This window comes from Histoplasma capsulatum, genomic scaffold (assembly GCF_000149585.1).
Source record: "Histoplasma capsulatum NAm1 scaffold_13 genomic scaffold, whole genome shotgun sequence".
In the NCBI taxonomy this organism is placed as follows: Eukaryota; Fungi; Ascomycota; class Eurotiomycetes; order Onygenales; family Ajellomycetaceae; genus Histoplasma; species Histoplasma mississippiense.
The window spans coordinates 127,809-152,768 of record NW_001813970.1 but is presented as its reverse complement, the minus strand read 5'-3'; the positions used below and the strand labels follow the sequence as shown (position 1 = coordinate 152,768).

The following is a 24,960-nucleotide window of genomic DNA, read 5'->3' as shown; positions in this document are numbered from 1 at the left end:
GACAACAACGACGGCGCAAGTATTGTTGCTTGCGTATACCTCTTATTTCACTCGTTTACCCACATTTGTAAAAGACTTATTGCCTAATGTTTTCAATTTTTATCCTTTTGTTCATCAACAATAAATAGATTAGGCAGCTTGGACTAGATATTTCCCCTCTCCGCACTCCCCCGGGTGTCACCATGGTTTCCAAACTATCAAAGCCATCGCAGGTGTCCCAGCATACTGCTGGCATCTTTGCGGATATGTCCGTGGATGGCCCGCCGATAGGGACGCTGGTGGCCATCATTGACCGCGCCAAAAATCTACCCAACAGGAAATCAATGGGCAAGCAGAATCCCTACTGTGCCGCGCGGCTGGGGAAGGAAGCGAAGAAGACAGAAACCGATATGAGAGGCGGCCAGACCCCCAGATGGTGAGTGAGCTGGGATTCATTTTACCGACGTCATATTTTCTTACTTATGATCATGCGATTGCTAACAGATACCCTTCCCATTTTCTAACATGTTTAGGGATCAAGAGTTGCGGTTTACGGTCCACGAATCACCCGATTACACCCAATTGAAAGTGTCCGTCTTCAATGACGATAAGAAAACCGATCTCATCGGTGAAACATGGATTGATATTAAAAACGTTATTATCCCAGGTGGTGGGCAGAATGACTTTTGGCACTCATTGCAGTGCAAGGGGAAATATGCGGGGGATATCAGGATCGAGTTGACCTTCTACGACACCCGCCCCAAGGATGCGGCGGTTATCGAGAGGAGAAAGGAAACGGAAAAAGTAGAGGCAAAGACAGAAACTGTGCAATCAGGTCTCTCTGGTCCCCGTCAGGCGAAACCACCCAAAAGAAGGCCTCTCCCAGCAGACCCAACTGGCTCGTCTCTCGCTCGCCCGTCTTCATCTGATCATGCTCGCCCTTCATCTCGAGACAACCACCCTACCCCAACTCGACAACAAATACAAGCCCAACCTCAGCCCCAACCCCACCCGCAATCACAACCGCATCCGCAGCCTCCGACGCAGATTCCACGGACATACGAAACTCCCGATGATTTTAATCGTTCATGGGGCCCTCCGCCCCCAACAGTTGTTTCGAAGCAAACCCCTCCCATGCCTCAATCTTATCAACGCCCACCCCCGCGAGAGGTTCAAGAGTTACCAGCTGATCAGTACGAACGTCAACCTCCACCCCCAATGCCGCTTCCTCGAGAGATGGCGTATCCTCAAGAACCGGAGTATAACCACCATGTCCACAATAATCCGCATCAACCGCTTGACCACGGCCGGCAGCGTTCTCTCGAACAAAATGGATATGAATATCCTGCTGAACCAACCCAACGTTCCCGGGATGCCTATCAGACACCTCCCCGACAACATAGCTACATTATGCCTGCGCCAGAAAATTACAGTGGTGGCCCACCCTCATATCCTCCTCCTTCCAGTGGTTCTCCATACGGTGCTGTGGAATCGCAGCCACAAGTTCCGGAGCCCTCCTCACAATCTCTAGTCATGACTAATGCTGGTGATCGCCGTAGCCCCTACCACCAGCATAGTTCCTCTCATTCAAACAATGATTCCTTCCTTGAAGCCCCGTTACGCAATTCCGTGAACCAAACGGACTTCCATCCCCGCCATGAATACAGGCAGCCGCATGTTCAGGATGAGGATGAAGATGGACCGCCTCCCCCACCCCCAGTGCATCGCCAAGGCTTCCAACAGCACCAACAGCAGCACCACCAACAACAACACTCTAGCCCACCACCACTTGTGGAGTACTCTCAAAATGAAACGGGCGCCATACCAATGCCGGATGCTCTCAATTTAGGCCCAGGCAGAACCTCCCCCATGGACGACCAGCAGACATACGTTGCGTACTCTCCAAGTTACGAGAATCAGAATTTCTCATCTGCAGAAACAGAGCCCGTTTATTCAACTTCCCCGACGCCTTCGAACAACAATAGCTACAGGCATGATAGGGGACGTTCTCAGGACCGACCTAGCACATCAAACGGGGAGACTGTCCCATCAGCCTTAAGACCTGGCTACGAAGCGCCTGATGTAGACGAAGGGGACCGAAACATGTATAATGGCCATCCCGAGCGCCAGCAGAGTTATGTCCGGCCACCACCCCCTCAACCAACGCCACCATCTCAACTCGTGCGAGTATCTCCAAGTATTGTGGCTGAGCGGCCGCATCGAACAACCCCTGACCTCCGACATGTCCCTCCCCGCAAATCCCTTAGCCCCCATCCGTCTCCTTCAGAGGAGCCCGGTACCTTAGACGGGATTCCATTTTCGCCAGACTCTTTCGACGCCCTGAATCCTCACATATCAACGGCCTCCGCACTTCAACAACCGGCTCCTCCATACGGAACTCCTGAGGGCGCTATGGAAGCCGCCCGGCAGCGAGAGGTGGAGAAGTTGCGGGATCTAGGTCCGATAATTGGTAATGACGGTCGGGTTATTGATCCGTCTGACCATTTACCCACGGACACCTGGGCACCAGAGCCAGAACGCAAATCGCGGAAACCGGAGATAGTCGTGCGATTCAAGCACGCGCCACAGAACTCGACGCGGTTCTCGCCACGCGAATCAACTGCAACTCGGTCATCATTGTCCTCTTCCGCAAAGGTTACAAAGGCGCGTCCACATTCGATGGCTCCTGTCCAATCATATTCCCACGGCCATTCACCCAACCCTCCACCCCAACAAACTATCAACTCGAATTCCACCCCTCAAAGCCTGGCTCACCTCCAACAACAAGGTGCCCGCCCCTACTCGTATATACAACCAAGTACTGTCGCCAGTGGCAACGATCTTATGTACACGCAGAATCGCAATCACAACCACCCCCATTCCCCATCCCAACGGCCAAACAACGCCTTCAGCGTCAGTGAACGCAATTCGTACGGGTATAATGGGAATCATAATACAAATACACCGCCGTATGCCAACCACAGCCACAACCCGCGCACGTCCGTCTCCCCTTCTCCCATCCCAGCATCACATCATCCTCAGTTCCCCTCGAATCACCAGCCTCCACGCCACTCCCACTCCCACTCCCACTATCATTCACATTCTCCGACATCAAGTTCGATTTCCACGGCTCCTCCAATCCCCGCAAAAGTCCCTGTGCACAGCAGCGGAAGCGGCGGCGGAGGGGAGCTGGACGCGTTAAGTGAGGAGATGCGGAGGATTGATATTGGTGTCTCTTGTGGTGGCGTTGGAGGGGCCGGGAACGCGGGGAGGAGGGGGAGGGCGAGGGTGTCCTATGCTGGGAGTGGGGGACCGGGATATGCAGGGTGATTGCTCTTTTTTGGTTGCGTTTAATTTTGTTTGATTTGATCTGATTTGAGAGGTTTACTATGCCTACGTGGATGTTTGGGATGTATTTGAATTAGGGTGGGTGGGCATGGTTTTGGCTTGGGTCGGTTCTGGTTGGACTTGGTTTGAGTCGATTAGAGCATATCCCTTTTTTGGAGTTTTATTTTTGTTTGATTTAAAGGAAGGCGGCGGTGCTTGTTCATTATTTTGGCTGGGGCCGGATTTATCTATATTCTTTAGCTTGGTATCGGAATGTATACTGGACCGGAACAACATTATCCCGTCCCGACTAAATTTCTCGATAGAAAAACATCAATCGAACAACCTCAACATGACCTGGTTGTAGCTATCTAGTTCTACACAATCTATCGACAATCATATGCAAGCCGGGAACCCCAGTGACGCCATGCATTATACGTTTGCTTGCTAGATCCTACTCAACTCCACCCTCCCATCGCCAATTCCCCAACACCACCACCTCGCCAGATCATCAAATGGCGGCCCCCGTTCTCCCGCTCCCGCAAACAAAACTCCCCTCAATCCCCTCCACCCGCCTAACCCCCGAGCAGCAATACTGGCGCTCCTTCAAGAACCCCCTCCTCCTGCCCTCCCCGTCCAACAGCCCCATAAACCACATCTCCCAACCCTCCCTCCCCTCCCCCGCCTCCTCCTTCACCACCTCCGCAGCCAGCAGCCCAGCAGCGCCCCCAGACCTCTTCACCGTCACCACCGGCGCCCGCGTCCAACTCTACTCAATCCGCACACGCAAGCTTCTAAAAACCATCACCCGTTTCGACGATATCTCCCGCTGCGCCTCCGTGCGCGCCGACGGCCGCGTCCTCGCCGCCTCCGACGACGGCGGCACCATCCAAGTCTTCGACATCCACTCCCGCGCCATCCTCAAGACTTGGCGCGAGCACAAACAGCCCGTCTGGGCCGTGCAGTTTTCTCCCGCGAACCCAACGGCGCTGGTCAGCGCGAGCGACGACCGTACGGTCCGGCTGTGGGATCTGCCTAGCGAGAGCAGCGTGCGCACGTTCGTGGGGCATGCGGACTATGTGCGGTGTGCGGGGTTTATGCCTGCGGCTGGCGGAGGGAGGGGGGGTGATTTGCTCTATTCGGGTGGGTATGATGGGTTGGTGAAGGTGTGGGATTCGCGAGCGGCGACGGCGGCGGGCCCTGGAGGCGGGGGCAGGAGTGTAATGACGTTTAAGATGCGGGCGCCGGTGGAGAGTGTGTTGCCGTTGACGGCGGGGACGACGGTGCTTGCGGCGGCGGAAAATAAGATTGCGGTGCTGGATGTTGTGGCGGGGAAGCCACTGCATGTTATCAAAAGCCATCAGAAGACGGTTACGGCGCTGTCGTTGGCGTCGGGGGGTAGGAGGTTAGTTAGTGGCGCGCTGGATGGGCATATGAAAGTGTTCGAGACTACGGGGTGGAATGTTGTAGGCGGGAGTAAATACCCGTCTCCCATTTTGTCCCTGGGCGTCATTACCACTGGCTCGGACAGGGAGGACAAGCATATCGCGGTCGGCATGCAATCTGGCCTGCTCTCCATCCGCACGCGGCTATCGGGTGAGCAGAAGGTGCGCGAGCGAGAGCGGCAGAGAGAGATGCAGGCGCTGCTCGATGGCAAGCTAGACGAACACGACAAGCGCATGGCAAAGAAACAGAAACAGAAGCGCGGCAAGGGCTGGGAGAAGCGTCTGCGTGGCATGGATTTTGTCGGGGAAGGGGTTGATATCGTCATCGATGCCCAGGAGCCCTCCGCCTCGGCGCGGAAGCGCAAGCGGGAACAGCCCTGGGAACTCGACCTGCGGAAGGGCCGCTATGCCGCTGCTCTTGATGCGGTCCTGTGCCCACCCAACACCAACGACGCCACCCCGACGAACAGCAGGCTCAACACCCTAACCCTCCTCACGGCGCTACGACACCGCTCCGCCCTCCGCACGGCGCTCAGTGGGCGCGATGAAGTCACGTTGCAACCCGTGTTACAGTGGGTGTATAAATCCATCACAGACCCGAGAGTTGTGGATATGTGTGTTGAGGTTGCGATGAACATACTGGATATTTACTCGGGGAACCTGGGCCAGTCGGTGGTTTTTGACGGGATGGTAGAGAAGCTCCATGCGCGAGTACGGGAGGAGGTGGATCGTGCACAACAGGCGTGGATGACGAAGGGGATGCTGGGGATGCTGAGTGTATCTTGAAAAACCTGATTTTTTGCCTTGTGCTCTTCGTGTATTGTCTGACTTCCTGAGAGTATCCCTCCCATCTTGGAGAGCCATGGGAGGTAGGTGTTCAGGAGTATTTTGTTCTTTCATTTTTTTCGTGGGATCTCCTCGTTTCCTCTGAAATGCATGGATATTTTCTTTTCCCCCCCGTTTTTAGCGATACCGCTGGGTTTGAAAAGGATGGTGGATAAAAGCAACAGTGCAACTGTGTTCATAGTATAGATTCAGAATAGCATAACTGGGCAAGTGAAGCCTGGTTTATCTTAAATTCATAGAGGACTGCAACGGTCGTTAAAAAGGTCGTTAAAAAAAAAAAAAATCCACCTCCAAGGCGCCTCCCTACAAAGGAGTGCCCAAAACAGAGAGACATATATCAGAGACGAAAACATTGACAAATGAATATCATACACGTCGACATTCATAAATCAGCGTCACTTGCTTCCTCAACTGTGGTTGACACATTTCCCATATCTCCCCAAAAATGCCTGCTTGCAACGTACATCGAAACAACACAATCCAGGCATGCCGCTAACAATATAGTAAATCCGCAATGAAGACATTGATAGGGGAACTCATGCAACTCAGCACCCACAAATCACTTGCTCTCCTCCACTGCAGTAACAGCCAACAGCCGTAAAACCATCTGCCATATTTCCCGTTACTTAATACACCTTCGCAAAGAGCCTCGTAAACCCTTCCCCGGGCTCAGGTTGCAACCAATTCCGCTCGTCATACTTCCACCCCTCTGCCCCCTCAATGACATGAAACGTATACGCAAACCGGCTCCTGTCGCTGGTATTCCGCTCACTCTGATGCAACACATTCCCATGAATGAGCACCAACGACCCAGCTTGGACCTTCAGCAGCTCGAAATCTTCGTCGCGGGGTTCATACGGCTCCTCGTCCCCATTCCCATGATCTTGACCATCACGAGCCTCCGCAGCCAACTCAGCGGCCAGCCCAGGACCGTCCCATTTCACAAACTCCGTGCCGCCGTCCGCTTCGCCGCCAATACACCGCACAAGCCTGCGCTGGATGTTGCCCCGCCGATGACTACCCTTCCACACCCCCAACGCCCCATTCCCCTCCCCGGCATCCTGCAGCGCAATCCACCACCCAACGGCGCTCGGCGGGTCTGTGTACAGGAACTCGCTGTCCTTGTGCGGGTGCACAGCCGCGCCGATGCCGGGCTGCTTGCAGATGACCATGGACTGCAGGACGCGCGGGTCGCGGAAGCCCAGGTCGCGGGCGATGGCGGCGTTACGGGCCCCTGTGCTTATACCATTGTGCGAGTCAGCGGTGGCGGGCGTGGAGGGCACGGTGACCTGAGCAAAGGGCGGGGAGAGGACGTGGAGGGCATGGCCGATTTTATTGACGGAGAGGGCCTTTGGCTTGCGCAGCTCGGGCGGGGAGGAGTTGGGGATGAAGGCGTCCGGCTCGAAGAAGAAATGGATTTTGTTGCCGGAGGTGAGGAAGTATTGGTCGCCGATGTGTTTTGCCTTGGCGTTGTTGGTGCTGTAGCTTGTGTCGTCGTCGGACTCGTCGCCGGTCGTGAAGCAGGTTAGTGGGTGCGAGGCGAGAGGGAAGCGGTCGAGGAGGGCGTGGGTGGTTTGGAGGAGGGAGGAGACTTCGCTGCCGCTGAGGAAGTTGGGGATTACCAGGTAGCCATTCTGGCGGAACGAGGCCAGCTGGAAGGGTGTGAGACCGGGAATGGAAGCGGGCGGAGGGGACGGGGTAGGGGTAGCAGTGGGCATGTTGGACGATGGCCAAGGGCCCTGTTGCGGCGTGCTCTGGGGGTGTGCCGGGAATGATGATGCTGGCTCATATGGCAGCTGGCGATATAGTCCGGGGTAGCTCTGGGGGTAGCTCTTTGGCGGATCTGAAGCCGAAGTTGTTGGAGTTGTTGTTCCAGCTGTTGCAGTTGGAGCCTTGGATGAGTTAGGGCTAGGATCTTATCTAATCTGATCCGGGGAACTTAGCTTACTACAGAATACAGTTGTAAAGGGAGTGCAACTGGGAGCGGACCTGCGATGGAGGGTGTTGAGATAGAGGAGGGCATATTCGCTTGTTAGAGACGATATATTCCCGTTTTCTCAATCCCTAGCTATATATCCAGGGGTATCCCGAAAGCCAGAATGCGCTATAAACCCAATCACTGTGTACTGAAGGGGCAGACCAAAAAATTATACCGGGCTATTCAAAATAAGAGTCTCTCATCATAGAATATATATAAGAGGAAACCTGGGCGATAGCTGACGCCATAGCACATCCATTCCCATCCCATCCCATCCCATCATCAGAGGAATAATGTAATCCACAAAATCATTACCTTCGAGCTTCCGAGATAGATCGCAATTTATGGTATCGTTAGTTCATGATTCAAGGGGGCTCCACTTCGCTGCCCCGAGTCCTGACTTGCCATGCCATGCGCCATGCCATATCATATCAGGCAGCACTCCTGCCAGTGCCCGGTAGTCTAATTCTGCCCTCTCCATACTTCCTCTTGACTTTTTCAATCAATGCCGGAAGACTGTATGTCCAGTGACAAACCATTCCAGCAAGGAAACCAATCCCATCGTTCTTAAACGCGACCAGCATACCCACCGTGACCATCATGACCGTCCATCTCTGCTTCTTCTCGGCGTCGCTCAGACCGCTCCCGGACCGCCCTAACCCAGACGCATTCCCGGAACCCGGGTGTTTGGTCAAATCCCATGCGCGGGCCGTATTCAAGCTCTCGCCCACACTCGCTAGCTCAAGCCCAGCGGCAATGACCATCACGCCCAGGAAAGATCTGGGAAACCGCTGTAGTAGGCCAACCAGGGTGTTTCCAAAAAAGAGGCCTACAATTAACTTGAAGGTGCCGAGGAGAATGATACTCGCCCCGCTCCGAGCGCCAAATCGATACTGAGCTGCTAGCCCGCCAGAGCCATGGCACACTGGCATCGCACCAAACCAGCAGCCTAGCAGATTCATGCCAGCAACGCTGAACCCGATTGCTGTCGTCGACGGCGTCTGCACCTCTGGCAACAGATCACCAGCCAGATACACAACAGCAACGATAGAGTTGAGCGTCGTCAATGGGATCTGGCCAATGCCAGCATCAACAATACCAACTCTCCACTCATTGCCGACGGGCGTAAAAACACCAGGCTTCCAAATGCCAAAGGACGGCAGTCTCCCATGTGACGAAGAGGCCCCTAACAGCACGAACCCAAAGACAAGCCCGACCACAAACACCACAAGCGCATACGGCACTCGCCGATAGATCCCCGTCAACGCCAGCCCCACAAACGCCACGAGCATCCAGATATAATTGTCCCCCCAGCTCGGCCCCGTCCAGCTCAGCTGGGTCTTCAAACTCGCACCCGCAGAGATGACCAACGACAGTCCCGCGCCCACCTGGATCCCCTTGACGACGGGCGTCGGCACCACGCGCGCAAACCACTTCAGCAGGCCCGTGACGCTGAAGAGGAGGATGCAGGCGCCGACGAAGATGCCCGCAGCCGCGATCTCGCCGGGGGAGAAATGTTTGGCGATGGCCACGGCGGCAATGGCTTTCATGGGCTGCACGGGCAAGGGGATTCCGAAGACCAAGCCAGTGAGGATGTTGTAGAGGCCGGAGAAAATCAGGGTTGCGGGCAAGGAGACGCTGTGGTTTATGGTGAGGGCGGTGAGGAGGGGGAGGAAGGTGCCCAGGTCGCCCAGGGCGCCGGAGAGCTCAGCAAGGGGATTATTGCGAAGGGTTTGGAAGTTGTGACGGGAGTGGGCCAGTTTTGGCCGCTGAAGGCCGAAGTGGAGGGGCATGTTGGCGGTTTAATTTGTTGTTTGTGTCTTATTAGGGGCTAGTGAAGGAGGAAGAGGTGGTTGGCTAGTGGGGAGGGGGGTTTGTTGGAGTGAGAAGGGGTTCGGGACGGCAGCATGGAGGAGAGAGAGATGTCGATGAAGTTGGTCAGGGCTGTGCGTGGAATGATCCGTTTGGCTGGAGCTCAGAGCTTCCTCCGCCGTAGATCTATATAACTAAAATATGGAGTTGATTAGGGCTATTTCCGATGTTTTGGGCGTGTTCATGTGACCCGCACTGCCAGCCCCAACACATTTCCAAACTCTCTCTTGCGATCAACCTATCCACTGTTTACCTGCAAACATCCCAACAGGCCGATTGGGGAAGATCCAGTAACTGTGACGCCATGACGTCTCGTCCGAAACGTCCCCGCCCCAAGATAAGTTGGTGGAAACGGAAGTGGTATGTGTGGCGAGCGAAGGAGAGCCCGTTGAAGCTTCGAGACAGCATTAAACGCCTTCGCCATCACAACAAGCGGCCGAACCTTGCTCTGCTGCGTCTTTTTCTACCTGCCTCTTTGGCTTCATAGCCATATCCAATTCCCGAGCCTCTTCCTCCCCTGCGCCTGGTTGATAATCCCATCCCTTTGCTGGACACGACGATGTGAAGGGAACTTGAAGAATTTACAGGCAATACCCCTCTGGCGCTCGCACGATACTCCGCTGCGCTCTCTTTACCGCATGTACGGGGCGACAATGGCTGGAGAGAGCATGATCGTGGCGATTGGGTATGAAGTTGAATATTTCTGGTATCAAAGCGGGCCTGCTTGGGAACTGGACTGTGTCCCTGATCCACAAGATCCCGACCCTATCCGCTATGCGATTCTTGCCTGCATTGTCGAGTCCATGCCTGAAGCTTTCAATTTCAAGCTCAGCATTGGGATGCGAAGGGATAAAAAGAACCTTCCTCCTGGGGATTGGGATGGTGTAAACAATCCATACGCACCCTACACTTCAGTGGCTGGACCAGAATGGACAAGGCATGTACTCCCTATTGATAAGGACTATCTACGAGACGTTATGCCTGCGAGGATGCTTGATTCGGAAGGAAGACTTGTTCTCCACGAGGAAGCAGAGAGCGAGATTTTCGCAAAGAGAAACATAGTTGCTACCGAGGAAAAGTTTTAGAGGATATAATCCGTCGCCTTCACGGTTGTTCGTTCTGCCAGCCCTATCTGTTGTCGATACAGAGCATTCGAATTCACATGGGGTATCTGAGCTGTGGGAAATTGGATCAGAAAAAAAAACGTCAAGTAGGTCTTCATTCCAACATCACAACGTTTCGAGTCTAGCATATATCATATGTAAAAAAACATTAGAATCAACCGTCACAAAGCATGCCCGAGGATTAATATTCCACAATCAAAGCAGCCACTCGTGTTCCACATATTAGTTCTTGGTTTTAGCAAAAGGGCTGTTCCCATATCGCTTTCCATACACCTCTGCGACCTGATCCAAAACGCGGTCAGCGATGACAATATCCAAACCATTTCTGTTCAACCTTTGAATGGCATCCCTTTCTAGCGGTCCATTGTTTTGATTTATCAGGGTGTTCAGAATAACCATAACATCTTCAGTATCAGTGAAATTTTGTGATGTCGGGGCCTGGCGAAGAGATGCCGGAGATTTGTCTCCAAGCCCCACTCCAATGGCGCTGCCAGTACCCGTAAATGCTCACCAGACCAGAGAACAATATTTTGTTTCTCAGCATCGCTAAAAAGGGATTTGCGAGCAGGCTGAGTGAGTAATAGAGCAACTGAATCATTTATCCAATGCTCTCCAAAGTTCAAATCTCTCCCCACCTCAACCATGACGGTGTGCATCATACGGAGCAGTTCCTCATCAGAAGCATACTCTGGATCGATTATAGCATCAATATCTTCGGTCATTGCACGATTTCGGAAGTATGAAACTGCGAGATAGCCGGCTGGGGATATCATCGTAATAGGAGAAAAGGCATATATCAATTCATTTCCTCCCAATGCCTTGTCCAATGCTTCGAGCCCTAAGTACTGTACAAGTACTTCTTATCAGCGATGGGCTTCAAATGTTCGACGATTTCCACTACCTTTGCTTATTTTTGTTTTGTTGAGGACCAGCTTTTCCTTTTCCATAGCTTCAAGTTCCGAACCTCTCTTCACGGATTGTGTCTGAGTAAGAAATACCTGGTATTCGTCTAGGGTCCCCCTCCCCCACCACCCGCGTTCGTAGCGGGCCGATCCATGTATCGACGTCCTCAAATCCAACGCTTGGTAAGGTGCACCAAGGGTTCCCCTGCTGTTCCGAATTGCTAGATCTTACATCTCCTGAGCATTTGACTGGTTCTTAGAGCAATGATTATGTTGTCCATGATACCAACATCATTTCTTTGCCCAACGTACAACGGATTCCGCGATAGCAATGCCCGTAAAAATTGAAGCCTCGCACATTCAGCTGGGAACTATGTTGGCTGCTGTAAAATTGCATCGGCGGCTAGCACCAACCTGCACCAAGAACCGTAAGTGTTGCTCAACTGGGTCTAGATATCTCCGCAGTACCCCGCGGTCAACGTGATGGCAATACCCCAGAAACTGCAACGGTCTCAATGATAGATGGAATGTGTATTTTAGGCGTCCTGTTGAGCCATCCGCAACTCGGCCGTGAGCCGCGAACGTTGAGGCAGTCGACTTTTAACGTCCTTTGCTAATCACAAACTTACACAGTAACTACATAAGCTTCCACGGATGTTAGAGCTAGTAGTTGAAGTTAAGGTTGTCTACAAAACCATGTCAGTGCTTAACCAAATATATCCTCAACAATGACTTACCCGTGCGTGGGCTGGGGTCAATGGATGAAAGAGAGCTCAGACAAACCCACCGCTTTATGATCCCTTCCCAATAATACCACCTTTTGTTTAATTCCAGGCATTCGCAACATGCATGGCCAGTGTTGCAAGGAGCGGAATTCGCACCTGTTGTCCGGCCCACAAGCCCTTGTTGGATGCTTGTATTGGGGACGAAAAAACATCCCCCCCAGCAAGCTTTTCTGAGTTGAAGTTGAAGCCAGATTAGATTTCCTTCTGAAAAGAACGAGTATGCTCTGTTTTTGGTTTTTGGTTTTGTTTTTGTTTTTTTTTTTTTTTTTCCCTCTAGGGTGTCGTTGGGCCTCTGCAATGCAGAAGAGAGAGGTAGACAAAGAGAGATAGACAAAGGGATCCTCAAGGTCTCAAGGTTTCTCTGTTCGAATTCACGTCTTTGGTCTGTGTTATTCGTCGTTGCTGCATGTCTCGCATATCACACGAATATCAACCCGGGGAAAGGATTTCAGGTCGGATATCTTGATATAAATAAACCACTCCGCGGTAAAAGTTGATCGAATAAGCCGCGGATGTTCATGCTCCAGGTATAGGCAGCTGCAGTATCAGCTATAGAAGAACCTCGATTCCTCCAATTCCTCCCCATTTTCATGCACCAGCAGTCATAGCCATCCTCTGGAGCTCATCTCGAATAGTCTCATCAGCAACACACCAAACACCACCCACCACAGTCCTCTCAACCCAGTCAGCAATGTCGACCAAGCCAACAATCCTCTTAGTCCACGGCGGCTGGCAATCCCCCTCCGTCTGGACGTTCGTGATGCCGCTTCTCGAGAAGGCCGGCTACTCCGTCTGCCCAGTCCTTCTCAAATCGCCAGGCATGGCACCCGCCGCGTTCGACTTCTCCTGCGATGTGGATGCCATCAGAAGCAGCGTCGAGGCTGTCCTGGAGTGTGGCAAGGATGCTGTCGTGGTTATGCACTCGTATGCTGCAATTGCCGGGTGCGAGGCGCTGAAAACGTTCCATGCTGAGATGAAGGGTTATGCCCATGGTGGAGATGGTGGTGATGGCTGGGTTACATCTGACTCCAGTGCTGTGAAAAAGGATCTAGACACAAAACATGCACACAGGGGTGATGGTGATAGTGATGCTGTAGTGCCTGCGAAGTACATCTCACGCCGTGGCAGGATTGTGTATCTTGCATTCATTGTTGGAATGGTTATGCCGGTGGGGAAGGGCCTGTGGACACCTGAGCGCACAGAATGGGATGGCTTTGAATTGAAGGTAATGGATGCTATCCTATGTTGTTTTTTGTATTTCATTTCTTTCATTGCTTTACCCATTCATCCATTCATGCACATGTCTCCCTTTCACACTCACACACAGTCTCCTCATATCTCCCACCCATGAAAGCCACCACTAACCAACCGCGAAATCCAGGACGAACTCATCCGCATCCTCGACGGGCCCCGCCGCTTCTACAACGACCTCCCGGCCTCCGCCCAGAAATACTGGTCCGGCAAGCTAAAACTCCAACCACGCCCGTAAGCCCCCTTTCAAAAAGCAAAAGTAAAAAAAAAAAAAAAAAAAAAAAAAAAAAAAAACATTTCCTAACCCTAACCAATATAAAAAAAAAAAAAAAACAGCGTTTTCTTCTCCCCACTCACTTACCCCGCCTACCGCCACTACCCTTGCTCATATCTCATGTGCAAGCTTGACGGCGCGGTTCCCTTCAAGGTGCAGACGCGCATGGCGTTTGGGGCGGGGATTGCGCGCGAACGGATCGAGGTCTTGGAGGACGCAGGGCATTTGCCGATGATCAGTCAGCCAGCGAAGGTGGCGGGATTTATTCGGCGGGCGGCGGGCGAGGGAGTCGCGGTTGCGGAGAGTCGACTATGAGCGTTGCGAGTGCTTGCGGCCGGGATGCCAGTGGGTGTGTGTTTGGAGAGGATGCAATGCATTCCTGGATGTATTATATTTGAATCAGGTGGCGGCTATTGAATCCTTTCTTTCTTTCTTTCTTTCTTTCTTTTTTTTTTTTTTTTAATAAAAAAAATTAAATTTTAGACATCAGGAAAACAGATAGATATGAGGCTTGAGAGTTAAGTAAGTAGTAATGGTAACTGGAAATGAGCATGAAATCTTCTTGCGTTGGGATTATTTTCTGCTCAGCAAGTAGATTATTGCTTTATTTCCGCCTCCCTTATCCGCCCCGTTCTTATTGAATTGAATTTGCCCCAGCTGCCCCTGAATTAAACATGGTAATGCATAATTAGGGTTGATGTATCGAACAGAAGGGCTGCTTTAAGAGAACAATCCCCAGCCTAGAGCACTTGAAGAATAAATAAATAAATGCCGAAATTTTTAAGTTGAGTAAGTAGTCTATCCGCTTCATACCCCCCATTAAACAAACACGACCTTTCCAAAGGGGGAATAAATAAAAATACGATTTAATTTCGAACCCTTTTTTCACCCTGAGTTTTGCCCAAAGCCTAGAAACTCCAAACTCATACATAATCCAATCCAATCCAATCCAATCCAATCTACCCGCCTCTACCCATGCCTGCAAATACGAAAGCGAATCTTGCAAAGAGGACATTTTCACTAACTGAACGTGCTCGAACATACAGACAGGACAGGTTAATACGCCGGCTCTAGATCATCGCGGGTATGTATGTTAGCCAGTTCCTCGTAACAGTCCGCTATAAAAAAGGGAGAAAAACTACGGAGAAAAATTGGTAGAGACGAAGCCTCGAAGGCAATGGAGAAGCTCCATTATTGCTATTATTTTGGTTGCTACTTACATTAGTGATACCCCGCAGCCCGCGCCCGACGCACGCGTCTAAATGTCCGGATAGCCCTGCGGCGATACGAGGGCCCGGATGCGTAGCCTGGTTCGGGTTCGGGTTGCGGTGGCGTTTGGTGCTGTGACGGCATCTCATATTCCGATGACGCTGGGCCTTCGTGCTGCGGCGGAGTGTGATGCTGTGCTGGCATCTCATACTGAGAGGACGGGGCTTCGTGGTGTGATGGAATTTCGATTTCGTGATCTTGGGATTCATGCTGCGGTGGCGTCTGGTGCTGTAATGGGAAATCGTACTCTGGAGGGGATTGGCGCTGTGGGGGAGCTTCTGGCTGCGATGGCATTTCGTACCCCGACGGGGTTTCGCCACGCGGTGGAGTTTGCTGGTGTGACGGGACCTCATACTCTGGCGGCGGTTGCGGGGCTGTTGGGAAAGACGCTGCCGGAGGTGCAGGGGGAGGAGGCGATTTCGGGCTGTTGACAGGTGGTGGAGGGTTTGCGGGATACGCAGGGGGGGTGGCGGCCGCTGGAGGTTCCGACGCGGCTAATGGGGGCCCCAGACCTGCTGACGGGTACGTTTCTTCGGCTATTGCCCGTGGGGATATAGCCCTTATTGGGGTAGGGTGTAACGGAGGAGGACTAGGTGAGTGGGCAGGGCAACCACCGCGTCCATTCGCGCAGCCATCTGCAGCGAGGGCTAGGCGAATTGACAAGGAAAGGAGGGCAACGGATAACGAGCGCATGGTGATTGCGGGGCTCGCTACGGGAGGGTTTTCCTTTGTCTCTGCGTTCGTTGTTTAACGTTGTGGCAAGGCAAGGGGATGAAAAGTAATAATATTACTTTACCTGGGTAATAATATCCCACAGGTGGACAGCGGTGCTTCAATGGAATTGAAGTAGCGGGTTTCTGAGCCTTGAACAGCAGCATATTATAGACATGGGGCGCTGTGGCATTTATAATATGCTCTTCCCCTTTGATGAAGAGTTTTCCCCAAGACGGCCGTAGATGTGGATGTGGGAGAAAATGAGGTCCCGGCCCTGTCATTCCAACAAACAGGCGCAGAAGTAAACAGAATGATAGTCGTCGTACATGATGCGTGGAAATCTATACATCCAGAATGACAATATAAAGAACATCTTGCATGAGACGTGGTGATCTGCACAGCTGCTCGTGCCAAACGGGGGAAGATTCCAGTTTGTCCTTTCTTTTGGCCTGGTTGGTACAACCTAACCAAGGAATGTTTGATGGACGGGTTGGAGTTGGAGTTGGCAAAAACTCTGATTACCCTTCACAAGGATATTCCCTTGATTGGCAATATTTGATGTATATACCCTGGAGGGGGGTGGGGAAGCATTCTCAGCGACGCAGAGCATACAAACGTATTTGAACAGTTCAGATGGTATGTGTTTTAAGGCCGTATGGGTGCTGCAAAAGTCCAGATAGCCAGGCATAGTTCTCAGCTCAGTTGCCTCCAATGCCGGGTATTTGAAGACCGGATACGCATTGGAATATCGAACGAAATCTCGTTATTTTGGCCTCGGCCACAGCCCGTCCAGACGGCGGGTGCATGTTGGCGCATGAATAAACGGATATGGTATGTCTGGGGGTACGGTTTGCCATGACAAAGAAATACGACCAGCTTCTTTTCTCTCTGACGGCCGCAGGTATGGGATCATGTTACACCCTCGGACATTTGCGAGCTGGTTCGCAGGCAGGAATTTATGCGGTCAGTTTGATAGAGTATCCCGCGAGTGAGTAGTTTTGTCTGTATAGCCAACAGCGCCCGGACAGCCAACCCTTGATATGATCAAGGGTTGGGCCGAGTTGTGCAGTGGGTACTAGTACTTGCTGCGCAGAGAGAAAGTGAGTGAGAAGAGACAAAGAAAACTCACTGACTGTCTCAGCTAAGTTCGTTGAATTTGATAGTCTGCTAGTTAACTCAACTAACTAACTAGTTAATGAGCTGCTGCATCGTGGCGCTGGTTGGATTCCAACCGAGTTAGCGACTAAACCGCCAAAGGATACCGATGCGAGACGGCGAGATTTCGGTTTCAAAATATACAGTCCACGCCTATAAATAAGCTGCAATATGATCGGTGTTCATTGGTCACACGGACGGGTTCGCTGATAGTTTCGATCTCTTTGTATAACTATTCTAGCCGCTTACGGAGTAGTGAGCCTGTTGATGCACCCTGATGGAAGAGATCACACTCTGCGGGCGGGGCATGATAACTGCTGTTGAAGAGGAATAATTGGCAATTGCCTTCCTCTTCATTCTATGATCCGTATGAGAAAGCAGAGCGTGATGTGTAGTTATACAGCGCACTGTTAGTCAAAACCTCATCGCATAGACAGCATCCCCTTCATTCCAGGAGTCAAGAGAACCATCGTCAAACCCTTCCATGGCCTGAATACTCTCCCAGCTATGTTCCTTGAAAAGCTACTTCGCAGCGTTCCAAACACTCATGTAGAACATGTTGCTCTCCTCCGTATTATCTTCTCGCGCGATGCATCTCATCACTCGCCCATCGTCCGCCTTGACAGCAAAATCCGCATCGCCCCTCTCCACAACAATGTCCGCTACATCTGCGCTCCTGTACCCGCCCTCATCCTCTGCGTCATCGTCGTCTGAATCGTCCTCATTTTTAACTATCGTGAATCCCGCATCCCGAGCTCGGGCCCAGAGACTGTTATCATCACTATCAGATGATGCAAACCCGCTCCATTCATAGCTCGGCAGCCTGATGCGGACTCTCCACCCGTTATACGGCTTGAACTTGGCCGTGATAATCTCCTTCCACCGCCAGGTGGAAGGTATGTCAAGCCACGCGTTTCCGTCGCCAGCCGTTGCACACATCCAGAGCCGCCGGTAGCCATCAGCTTCAAGTACGGACCCGAAGCAGTCTGTGGTTTGAAAGCCCGTGTAGGGCCCTCCGCCCACCCCACAGAAGACTTCAAGGAGGTCAAGCTGCCGGCCCGGGAATAAGCCTAGAATGGCACCAAGATGGAAGTACCGGACCTTCTCGTCATCGTCGTCCTGGTCCCCGGCCTCACTCTCATCGCCCACGGCATCGGATGCATTGCTAGCGTTGACCTCATTCAAATCACGGCCCTTCATCTGAGAACTTTCACCCAAAGCGTTGGGCTGTGACTTTCCAGTGTCCGGATATAAGTTGAGTCCCACAGGGCAATGATGAATTAGCATGTACCGAAGCTGCCTTACTTGGTGCGGGACTCATGCTCATCAGAGTGTCAATTACATCCGCATTTGAGTTGCAGAAGACACGCGCATTTGGGAGCAAGAGTTTCGCGGCCTCGTGGTAGATTTGGCGACAGACTAGCAGGATTCCTAGATGCGGTTCCCGGCCCGATTTATCTCGGTTTCTGTGCAGCCTCCGGCATATCGTGATGGATCGGAAATAGTAGAGAAATACGAGCCTGCGAAGCTCTGGCGGCAAGCTGAGCAGTGTCGGGGGGCGAGAATGGGTGGGCATGGTTAGGGTATTGGCTTCCACGAGAAAACCGCACCTGAATGAGGGATGTGATATTGTATTTTCTTTTATTCTTGTGATAACAGAATGGCTTCAACAATACTTACGTACTGTACATGGATGTTAATCGGGCCCTGGTGTGAGATCGGCTGTGGAGGTACAGTACATACCCCGCTGCGCCTCCGCTAATCAAAATGTCGCTGATACTATTTTAATTATTATTCAGCATGAAATTTTGGGAGATAACGGTAGACCCGCGCACACCCCATCTTCGTCTGTCTCTGGCGTTGCTCGTTCCAAAACGCGCTGGGCGTGTTGGTATCATCTTGAAACATAAGAGGTCTTGATGATGGCTCGTTAGATACTGCTTCCCTTGATGCTTGCACCCATTGAGCAGGAAACAGACGGGACAGAAGCGCACCTACTCCGGAAGTATAAAGTAGACTCTGATTCCTTCTTTTTATACATATCCTTGATAGCCCCTTTGGAGATGTTTTCACCAGACAGGCGGCGACGCCCACGTCTCCCCCGGGCACAGAGTCCACGGTTGTCGAGGAATTCAAGGGGAATCCCCCGCTCAAGGCCACTGTGTCCACGACATCCGATAGAGCACTCGGATGGCAATCGGGAAAAGGGGTAAATTTGTGTCTCGGAAAAGGGTATCTGGGATCGCATTGCGGCAGTTAGAGCTTGGACACTCTGAGCCGGAGGATACCCATATGTGGCGGCTAGAATGAGCGCTTTGATCGAAGTCTCCACAATGCCGGTCCTTCAATCTACCACATCGGATTCTTGAGCGCTGCGGGATGGACCCTGTATGATACTGTAGCATGCCTTGGGACAAAGATCTCTTGTAGGTAGTGACGCTTGCAGTCGTCCCCACGGATCCATTTGACTTGTTTGGGTGTTCCGGTGCTTTCAGGCTTTGACGACCCAATGTCTCGGATAGGAACCCGGGAGGTTTTCTTCTATTGATGGCTTTGAATGCTCAGTCACATTCAGCCATTTCACAACCACCAGAAATTTTGACTGTCTGGAACCAAGTGCAAACGGAAAGCTGATGTTGTTGAAAAGCGGATAGCGAAAATCCGCTCCCCATTCATTTTCATTCCATTCATGAGGTTTTTGCAGTCAGAACCAGATTGACAGTACTCTCTAACTACATCGGCTTGGAATCGAAAGCTATAGAATCTCAACCCCACTGGATTTCTGCGTAAAGCCGGTCTTCTTTCCGGCCTATGTGTCTGCTTTCCTTTGTTGCCAATGGGCTCATGGCAGCGTTAATGGAATTTTGCCGAATATCTTGGTAACTTCCCTTCTCGTGTGGAGAAACATATACCGTGGACGGCGCGTTTGGGAGCAACCGTGGTACTCAACCCATCTTGGGTGGATTTGGTCAAAGGCTGCTCGGCCATCTCAGCCGAGGTCAGTAAAAAAAAAAGGTTCCATCTTCCTGGCGCATCTGCGGAGTGGTGAGTATAGATAGGCAACTGAGGCACTCCGACGTCGTCAAGCGGATTGTGATCTCCGCCGGTGGCACTCCCAGAATCTCAGACTCCCGTCATGGCTACCCGACACAACGCGGAACTCAAATCTTCATTGGCACTGATAAGGAAAACTCCGATGCCTCCGCCGTCGCCAAGGCACTAGCTGGCAAAAGCGCTCATGGCCTCGATGATGATGGCTATGTTCTTGCAGCAGGCCATCATAAGGGCCGCCCGAGCATTGTTCTCAACGGCGTGGATAAGCGCGGTACGTTCTACGCGGCTCAGACCCTTCGCCAGCTTATCGATGGAAGCCGTGTTCCGGGTGTCAAGGTGCGCGACTGGCCGCTCATGTCCATTCGCGGCTCCATCGAGGGCTTCTATGGCATTCCCTGGTCGCACCAAGCACGTCTCGACCACTATGAATTCTATGGCAGGCACAAGGTGAATACCTACATCTACACGCCCAAGGATGACCTGAAGCTCCGTTTCGAGTGGCGCGATCTTTACACTGGTGAGGCCCTTGAGAAGCTCAAGGAGCTAATAACCACCGCCACTACCAATCACGTAGATTTCACCTATGCTCTTTCACCCGGTGCTTCCATCTGCTACTCATCCGACGAAGATTTCAATACTACGGTCACCAAATTCAACCAGATTCGCGAGTTGGGTGTCCACAGCTTTTACATTGCTTTTGATGATATTCCCCTGAAATTCCACTGCGACGCGGACAAGGAGAAGTGGGAGGACAAGGGCAACTGGCACTGGTTGGCGGAAGCCCAAACATACTATCTAAATCGCGTCCAGAAGGAGTACATCGAGCCCCTAGGTCTCCTGGACCTCGAGACGGTCCCAACCAACTACGCTGGCAGCGAGCCCGATCCTTATAAAGAGAGGTTTGGTACCACCCTGGACAAGAAAATCCGCGTCCAGTGGACCGGCGAAGGGGTCTTCAGTGACAAGATCACCGTCGAGAGCGTCCAGCGCGCCCTCACGACCTATGTAACCGAGAACATGTTCATCTGGGACAATTTCCCAGTGAACGATGGCAAGCGTGACCGACTCTTCCTTAACCCCCTCACCGGCCGCGCCACCGATCTGTACAAGTACATCCTTGGCTTCACCTCGAACCCGATGATTGAGCCTTATGCCTCCCTGCCCGCCCTTTCCAACTACGCCGACTACATGTGGAACGCACCCGCCTACGACGCCGATGAGTCAATGGCGGCAATCCTGGCAGAGCTCGCGGGCAACAACAAACAGGTCCGCGAGGCGCTCGTCGCCTTCTCCGACCTCAACCAGAACTGGCCCTACCGCAAACCGGAGGTCCACTCTCCCGCACTTGACAAGGACATCGAGGCTTTCTGGGCCGGCCGGTCCGCGCGCGGAAAGGGCCACGACCGCTCCAGACAGCTCCGCAAGCGCTTGGAGCTCCTCACTCAGCTCCCAAGAACCCTGCCGCGCATGGCCATGAAAGCCTTTGCGGCGGAGGTAGCGCCTTGGGCGACCGTTGCGAGCCAGTGGGCTCATGCGTGCGAGCACCTGATCAGCATGCTCGACGCCCACGACAGGGGACAGAGGAGGAAGGCGGCGCGTGAGTTCAAGGCCGCGCTGGAGTGGGTTGAAAAGACCAAGGAGAAGACCGTGGACGAACGCAATGAGAAAGGCGAGGACCTACCCAAGTCGATTGTGCCGCATGTTGCGGAGCAGGCGTTCACTGGCTTCCTTGGAAATGCCACGGCTATTTATAATGGGGAGTAGGTGAAAGTGCGGAGTGCTTTTAGCGATTTGCCGCGGTACACGCCTTCCCTGGTCTAGTTTTCCTTTTTCTCGCTGTTTATCTGTTGTATATTCTGTATATATATATGTGTGTGTGTATTCTAGACATTTGCTAAGTAGCCCTCAGAGTTACCTTACATATATTTTTGTAATTCTCCTAAGAGTTTATTTTAATTCTAACCCTTTTCTGAGAAAGAAATCGCCAAGGGACACGTCGGTGATGCAGTGCAAGTTATGATATGTATTACCACTACCAAGGCCTCAAATTTCAAACTCAAGAAACAGAAAAGTTGAAAGATTCTTGGCGCTCTCCTTATCATATTTCTACTTCTGGGGGGATATCACTCGCCCCTGTGTGAGGGAAAAGAAGTAACCGATTAACTATTGAATCGCGAAAACCCCTGGTTCCTGAGACCCGATTTTCCTGGAAAAGGCTAATTGGCATGAGAAGAAAAAAAAAAAAAATGCTTTGTACATGTACAATGGAATCTACAAGAGTCTATCTCCTGGATGACATATGCAACGACAGACGAGAGGATATATATAGACAAAATGCAAGACAATAAAGGATTAAAAATGCAAAAAATATACGAGGGAATTGCAAAACATAAACGCTCCAGATTATGACCAGTCCTTGGGAAAAAAAAAAAAAAAAAAAGAACTCCACCGATAAACGCGAGAATGGATATCAAAACACAGCTCTCCCACGGCACACTCAATGGCCGGGCGATGGGATACCACCACCAAATCCACAGTCCCTGCGGGGCTCCAACCCTCTCAGCCGGTTGGCAATGTCGCTGACGTAGCTGGGGGTTCCGTATTTCACAACGTCCCAGTTGAGCGGATCAATTATACTGCCGCTGTTGTAGCAGCGCAGCATAGCACCATATTGGCGGCGATTCTTCGTGAAGCAGACAGAGAGGCCCTCGGTCTGGCCAGTGCCTAAAGCGCCAGCATATATCATGCCTTTGATTTTTGATTTAGGGCATTCACCAAAGGAGGTCCCTAAACAGCTGGGGCTTCCCAGGGCTTGCATGAGGCCTGGCGTCACACCGTCGCCTGCGACGGTGCGAACATTCCCGTTGGATTCTTGCATCATGATAGTGAGGAATATCCCTCTGTGATGTTTGGGATAATTAGTTAGCCGCCGTGTCGTTTTGGCAGTTCCAATAAAGATAAAGAAGGATACGGGAGATTCAAGCATACTTGTCAATTCCTGCCGCTGCTGCAGCTTCTCCAATATATTTCTTGATATAGCCCATCTCAGACTCGCTATTGAACTTGGACATGATCGGGCTGTTAAGTGCCCATAGTTGATTGAATGTAAGCCATTCCTCCGCTGGTGGGAATTGAGTGCCTTTATAACATGCGGGTCCGGCTGGCGTCGTTTGATCTGGGGGAAGGCCGGGCGTGGGGATTGGAGTTAAGTACCCGTTCGGGTCTTCTGTACAACTTGGCGATTCACGCCGGGTCTTGATTGGTTTGGCTGCAGTTAGACTCGTCGCCAGAAGTTGGAGGACGAGAAGCTAGGAAGCTGTCAGTCATACAACTTTTGACAAAAGGAATGAGAGCGCCCGGAGGGCAAACACATACCGATAGGAAATGCATGGTGAAAATTGTTGTCGAGCAATGAAATAATATAGAAAGTTCTAGAGGGATAGAGAGAGGACTCCTGGGATGCCCGCGATGCACTGATCAAATCAAATGGGCATATCAAAGATAGAGAGAAAATCTTTTCGAGACGCGAACAATGAAATAAAGAAATTTAATGATATAAGGATCGGCAAAGAGCTTGTGGGATGCAGGTAATGAACGAGCTCTTTTGAATTCTGTGGTTTGGATATTCTTATTCGATGGGGGTGTTCGCGGAGATTTATATCGAGGTGTCCAAGCAAGCAAGCCCGGAGCTCTGCATCGCGCCTGAACCATCGTGCTTTTCTCCCTCTATTCGGTCCTTATGATGATCGTATTTGCAAATTTAGACATAGGGAAATTAACCTGTCGCTCCATGTTGGCAGCCAGGGATTGGGGACTCTAGCAAGGGGCCTGGTCCATTCTCAGCCCCCAAGATACGGCAATCCAATGTGGTGGACAAGGGTCAGCCACGCCGTTCTTGTTCAGAAGTTTGCGACCATGAACATGGCCAGCCAAACAGCCCATTTTCACCTGGTCTGGTCCAGCAGTCAGTTGCGGAGCACGATCCGTCGCGGCGGCTACGAGAAACAACCCGAGAAATTTGATGTTTCTTATTTTAGACCTGTGATAACTCCCGCACAGTTAAGCTACAGAGCCAAGTACGGCCCAAGTCAGCTTTTGGGGAGTTACTAGCTACTAAACAGTTAGTTAGTAACTAACTAATGTCCTTGGCAGAACGGCGAGGATGCTCTCAAAGCACCAGGGACCTATACTTACTTACTCTGAGCACAGTCATACAAGAATAGTTGCCCTGCTGAGATAGGGCCATTGCCAGCTCCATCCTCCTGGAAAAACTATATATCGAACCCGGTGGCATCAGAGTTCTGAGGAACAGGGCGATTCTAAATGATTGGAGAGCTGATGGTGGCTTGGTTCCTTGGCCCATGCAGGCCAGGATAAGAAGCGAGCGAGTTGCGGCTTTGAACGGCGCAAGGTGACTTTGCTCTTGTCAGACTGATGGACATGGACATGATAGCAGCCTCCGACTAACTGCAGCCAGCTAGCAGCAAAGCTATTTCAGGCACGGCAGTGGATGCACGTACCATCTGAGCGTGGCATCGTTCTGTTGTTCCTGTGAAGCTTTGAAGATATTCTTCTGACATCCATGCATGTCGACGACTTTCGACATCAGAAATAGTAATAGTAACTTAATAGAGCTAAGGCCTTCGATTGAGATAATCGGCGAGACTCACAGTTATAAATTGCACGTGAAGAGTCCTTCAGCACAAGGAAGTTATTTCGAGAAAGTTATCAAATCAACTCTGCGGGTGGGCGCCGGAGGACCTCACACCTTCTTCACCAGTTTCTCTATTGTAATTGGTATCAGGAAACTCAAAAGAAAACCGATCCGATGGGCATTCTGTGAGGCAGGTTTCGCTGTGGTTCTGTTCAGCTACCGCATTCAACGTTGTTCGTCATTTGAGTTTGATGGGCATAAGGATGTTGATATCTACTGTGCAAAGAGCAGAACTCTTATCATACTCTCGCTGCACTTTTCCATCCCTGGA

General features: G+C 51.7%; 10 protein-coding genes across 10 annotated transcripts; 5 read left to right on the top strand and 5 right to left on the bottom strand.

Annotated features, from left to right (window-relative positions):
- Positions 1-182: 182 nt before the first annotated feature.
- HCAG_08863 (predicted protein) lies at positions 183-3,309 on the top strand (the record flags this gene model as incomplete). Its single annotated transcript, XM_001536149.1, has 2 exons — positions 183-415; positions 513-3,309. The coding sequence occupies 2 exons, from the start codon at positions 183-185 to the stop codon at positions 3,307-3,309; spliced, it is 3,030 nt and encodes a 1,009-aa protein (XP_001536199.1).
- Positions 3,310-3,821: 512 nt separating this feature from the next.
- On the top strand, positions 3,822-5,537 carry HCAG_08862 (conserved hypothetical protein; the record flags this gene model as incomplete). The annotated part of the gene is made up of 1 exon (XM_001536148.1): positions 3,822-5,537. The coding sequence occupies one exon, from the start codon at positions 3,822-3,824 to the stop codon at positions 5,535-5,537; it is 1,716 nt and encodes a 571-aa protein (XP_001536198.1).
- A 686-nt stretch (positions 5,538-6,223) lies between these two features.
- Positions 6,224-7,620, bottom strand: HCAG_08861 (conserved hypothetical protein; the record flags this gene model as incomplete). Its single annotated transcript, XM_001536147.1, has 2 exons — positions 6,224-7,473; positions 7,587-7,620. 2 exons carry the CDS (start codon positions 7,618-7,620, stop codon positions 6,224-6,226), a joined length of 1,284 nt encoding a protein of 427 aa, XP_001536197.1.
- A 386-nt stretch (positions 7,621-8,006) lies between these two features.
- HCAG_08860 (conserved hypothetical protein) lies at positions 8,007-9,368 on the bottom strand (the record flags this gene model as incomplete). Its single annotated transcript, XM_001536146.1, has 1 exon — positions 8,007-9,368. The coding sequence occupies one exon, from the start codon at positions 9,366-9,368 to the stop codon at positions 8,007-8,009; it is 1,362 nt and encodes a 453-aa protein (XP_001536196.1).
- Positions 9,369-10,100: 732 nt separating this feature from the next.
- HCAG_08859 (predicted protein) lies at positions 10,101-10,532 on the top strand (the record flags this gene model as incomplete). Its single annotated transcript, XM_001536145.1, has 1 exon — positions 10,101-10,532. One exon carries the CDS (start codon positions 10,101-10,103, stop codon positions 10,530-10,532), a length of 432 nt encoding a protein of 143 aa, XP_001536195.1.
- A 261-nt stretch (positions 10,533-10,793) lies between these two features.
- Positions 10,794-11,293, bottom strand: HCAG_08858 (predicted protein; the record flags this gene model as incomplete). The annotated part of the gene is made up of 2 exons (XM_001536144.1): positions 10,794-10,924; positions 11,083-11,293. 2 exons carry the CDS (start codon positions 11,291-11,293, stop codon positions 10,794-10,796), a joined length of 342 nt encoding a protein of 113 aa, XP_001536194.1.
- Positions 11,294-12,949: 1,656 nt separating this feature from the next.
- HCAG_08857 (predicted protein) lies at positions 12,950-14,098 on the top strand (the record flags this gene model as incomplete). Its single annotated transcript, XM_001536143.1, has 3 exons — positions 12,950-13,483; positions 13,640-13,743; positions 13,846-14,098. The coding sequence occupies 3 exons, from the start codon at positions 12,950-12,952 to the stop codon at positions 14,096-14,098; spliced, it is 891 nt and encodes a 296-aa protein (XP_001536193.1).
- Positions 14,099-17,443: 3,345 nt separating this feature from the next.
- On the bottom strand, positions 17,444-19,169 carry HCAG_08856 (predicted protein; the record flags this gene model as incomplete). Its single annotated transcript, XM_001536142.1, has 4 exons — positions 17,444-18,148; positions 18,213-18,462; positions 18,665-18,700; positions 18,916-19,169. 4 exons carry the CDS (start codon positions 19,167-19,169, stop codon positions 17,444-17,446), a joined length of 1,245 nt encoding a protein of 414 aa, XP_001536192.1.
- Positions 19,170-19,765: 596 nt separating this feature from the next.
- Positions 19,766-21,739, top strand: HCAG_08855 (predicted protein; the record flags this gene model as incomplete). The annotated part of the gene is made up of 2 exons (XM_001536141.1): positions 19,766-19,800; positions 19,981-21,739. The coding sequence occupies 2 exons, from the start codon at positions 19,766-19,768 to the stop codon at positions 21,737-21,739; spliced, it is 1,794 nt and encodes a 597-aa protein (XP_001536191.1).
- A 733-nt stretch (positions 21,740-22,472) lies between these two features.
- On the bottom strand, positions 22,473-23,365 carry HCAG_08854 (predicted protein; the record flags this gene model as incomplete). The annotated part of the gene is made up of 3 exons (XM_001536140.1): positions 22,473-22,875; positions 22,964-23,283; positions 23,351-23,365. The coding sequence occupies 3 exons, from the start codon at positions 23,363-23,365 to the stop codon at positions 22,473-22,475; spliced, it is 738 nt and encodes a 245-aa protein (XP_001536190.1).
- Between the last annotated feature and the right edge of the window lie 1,595 nt (positions 23,366-24,960).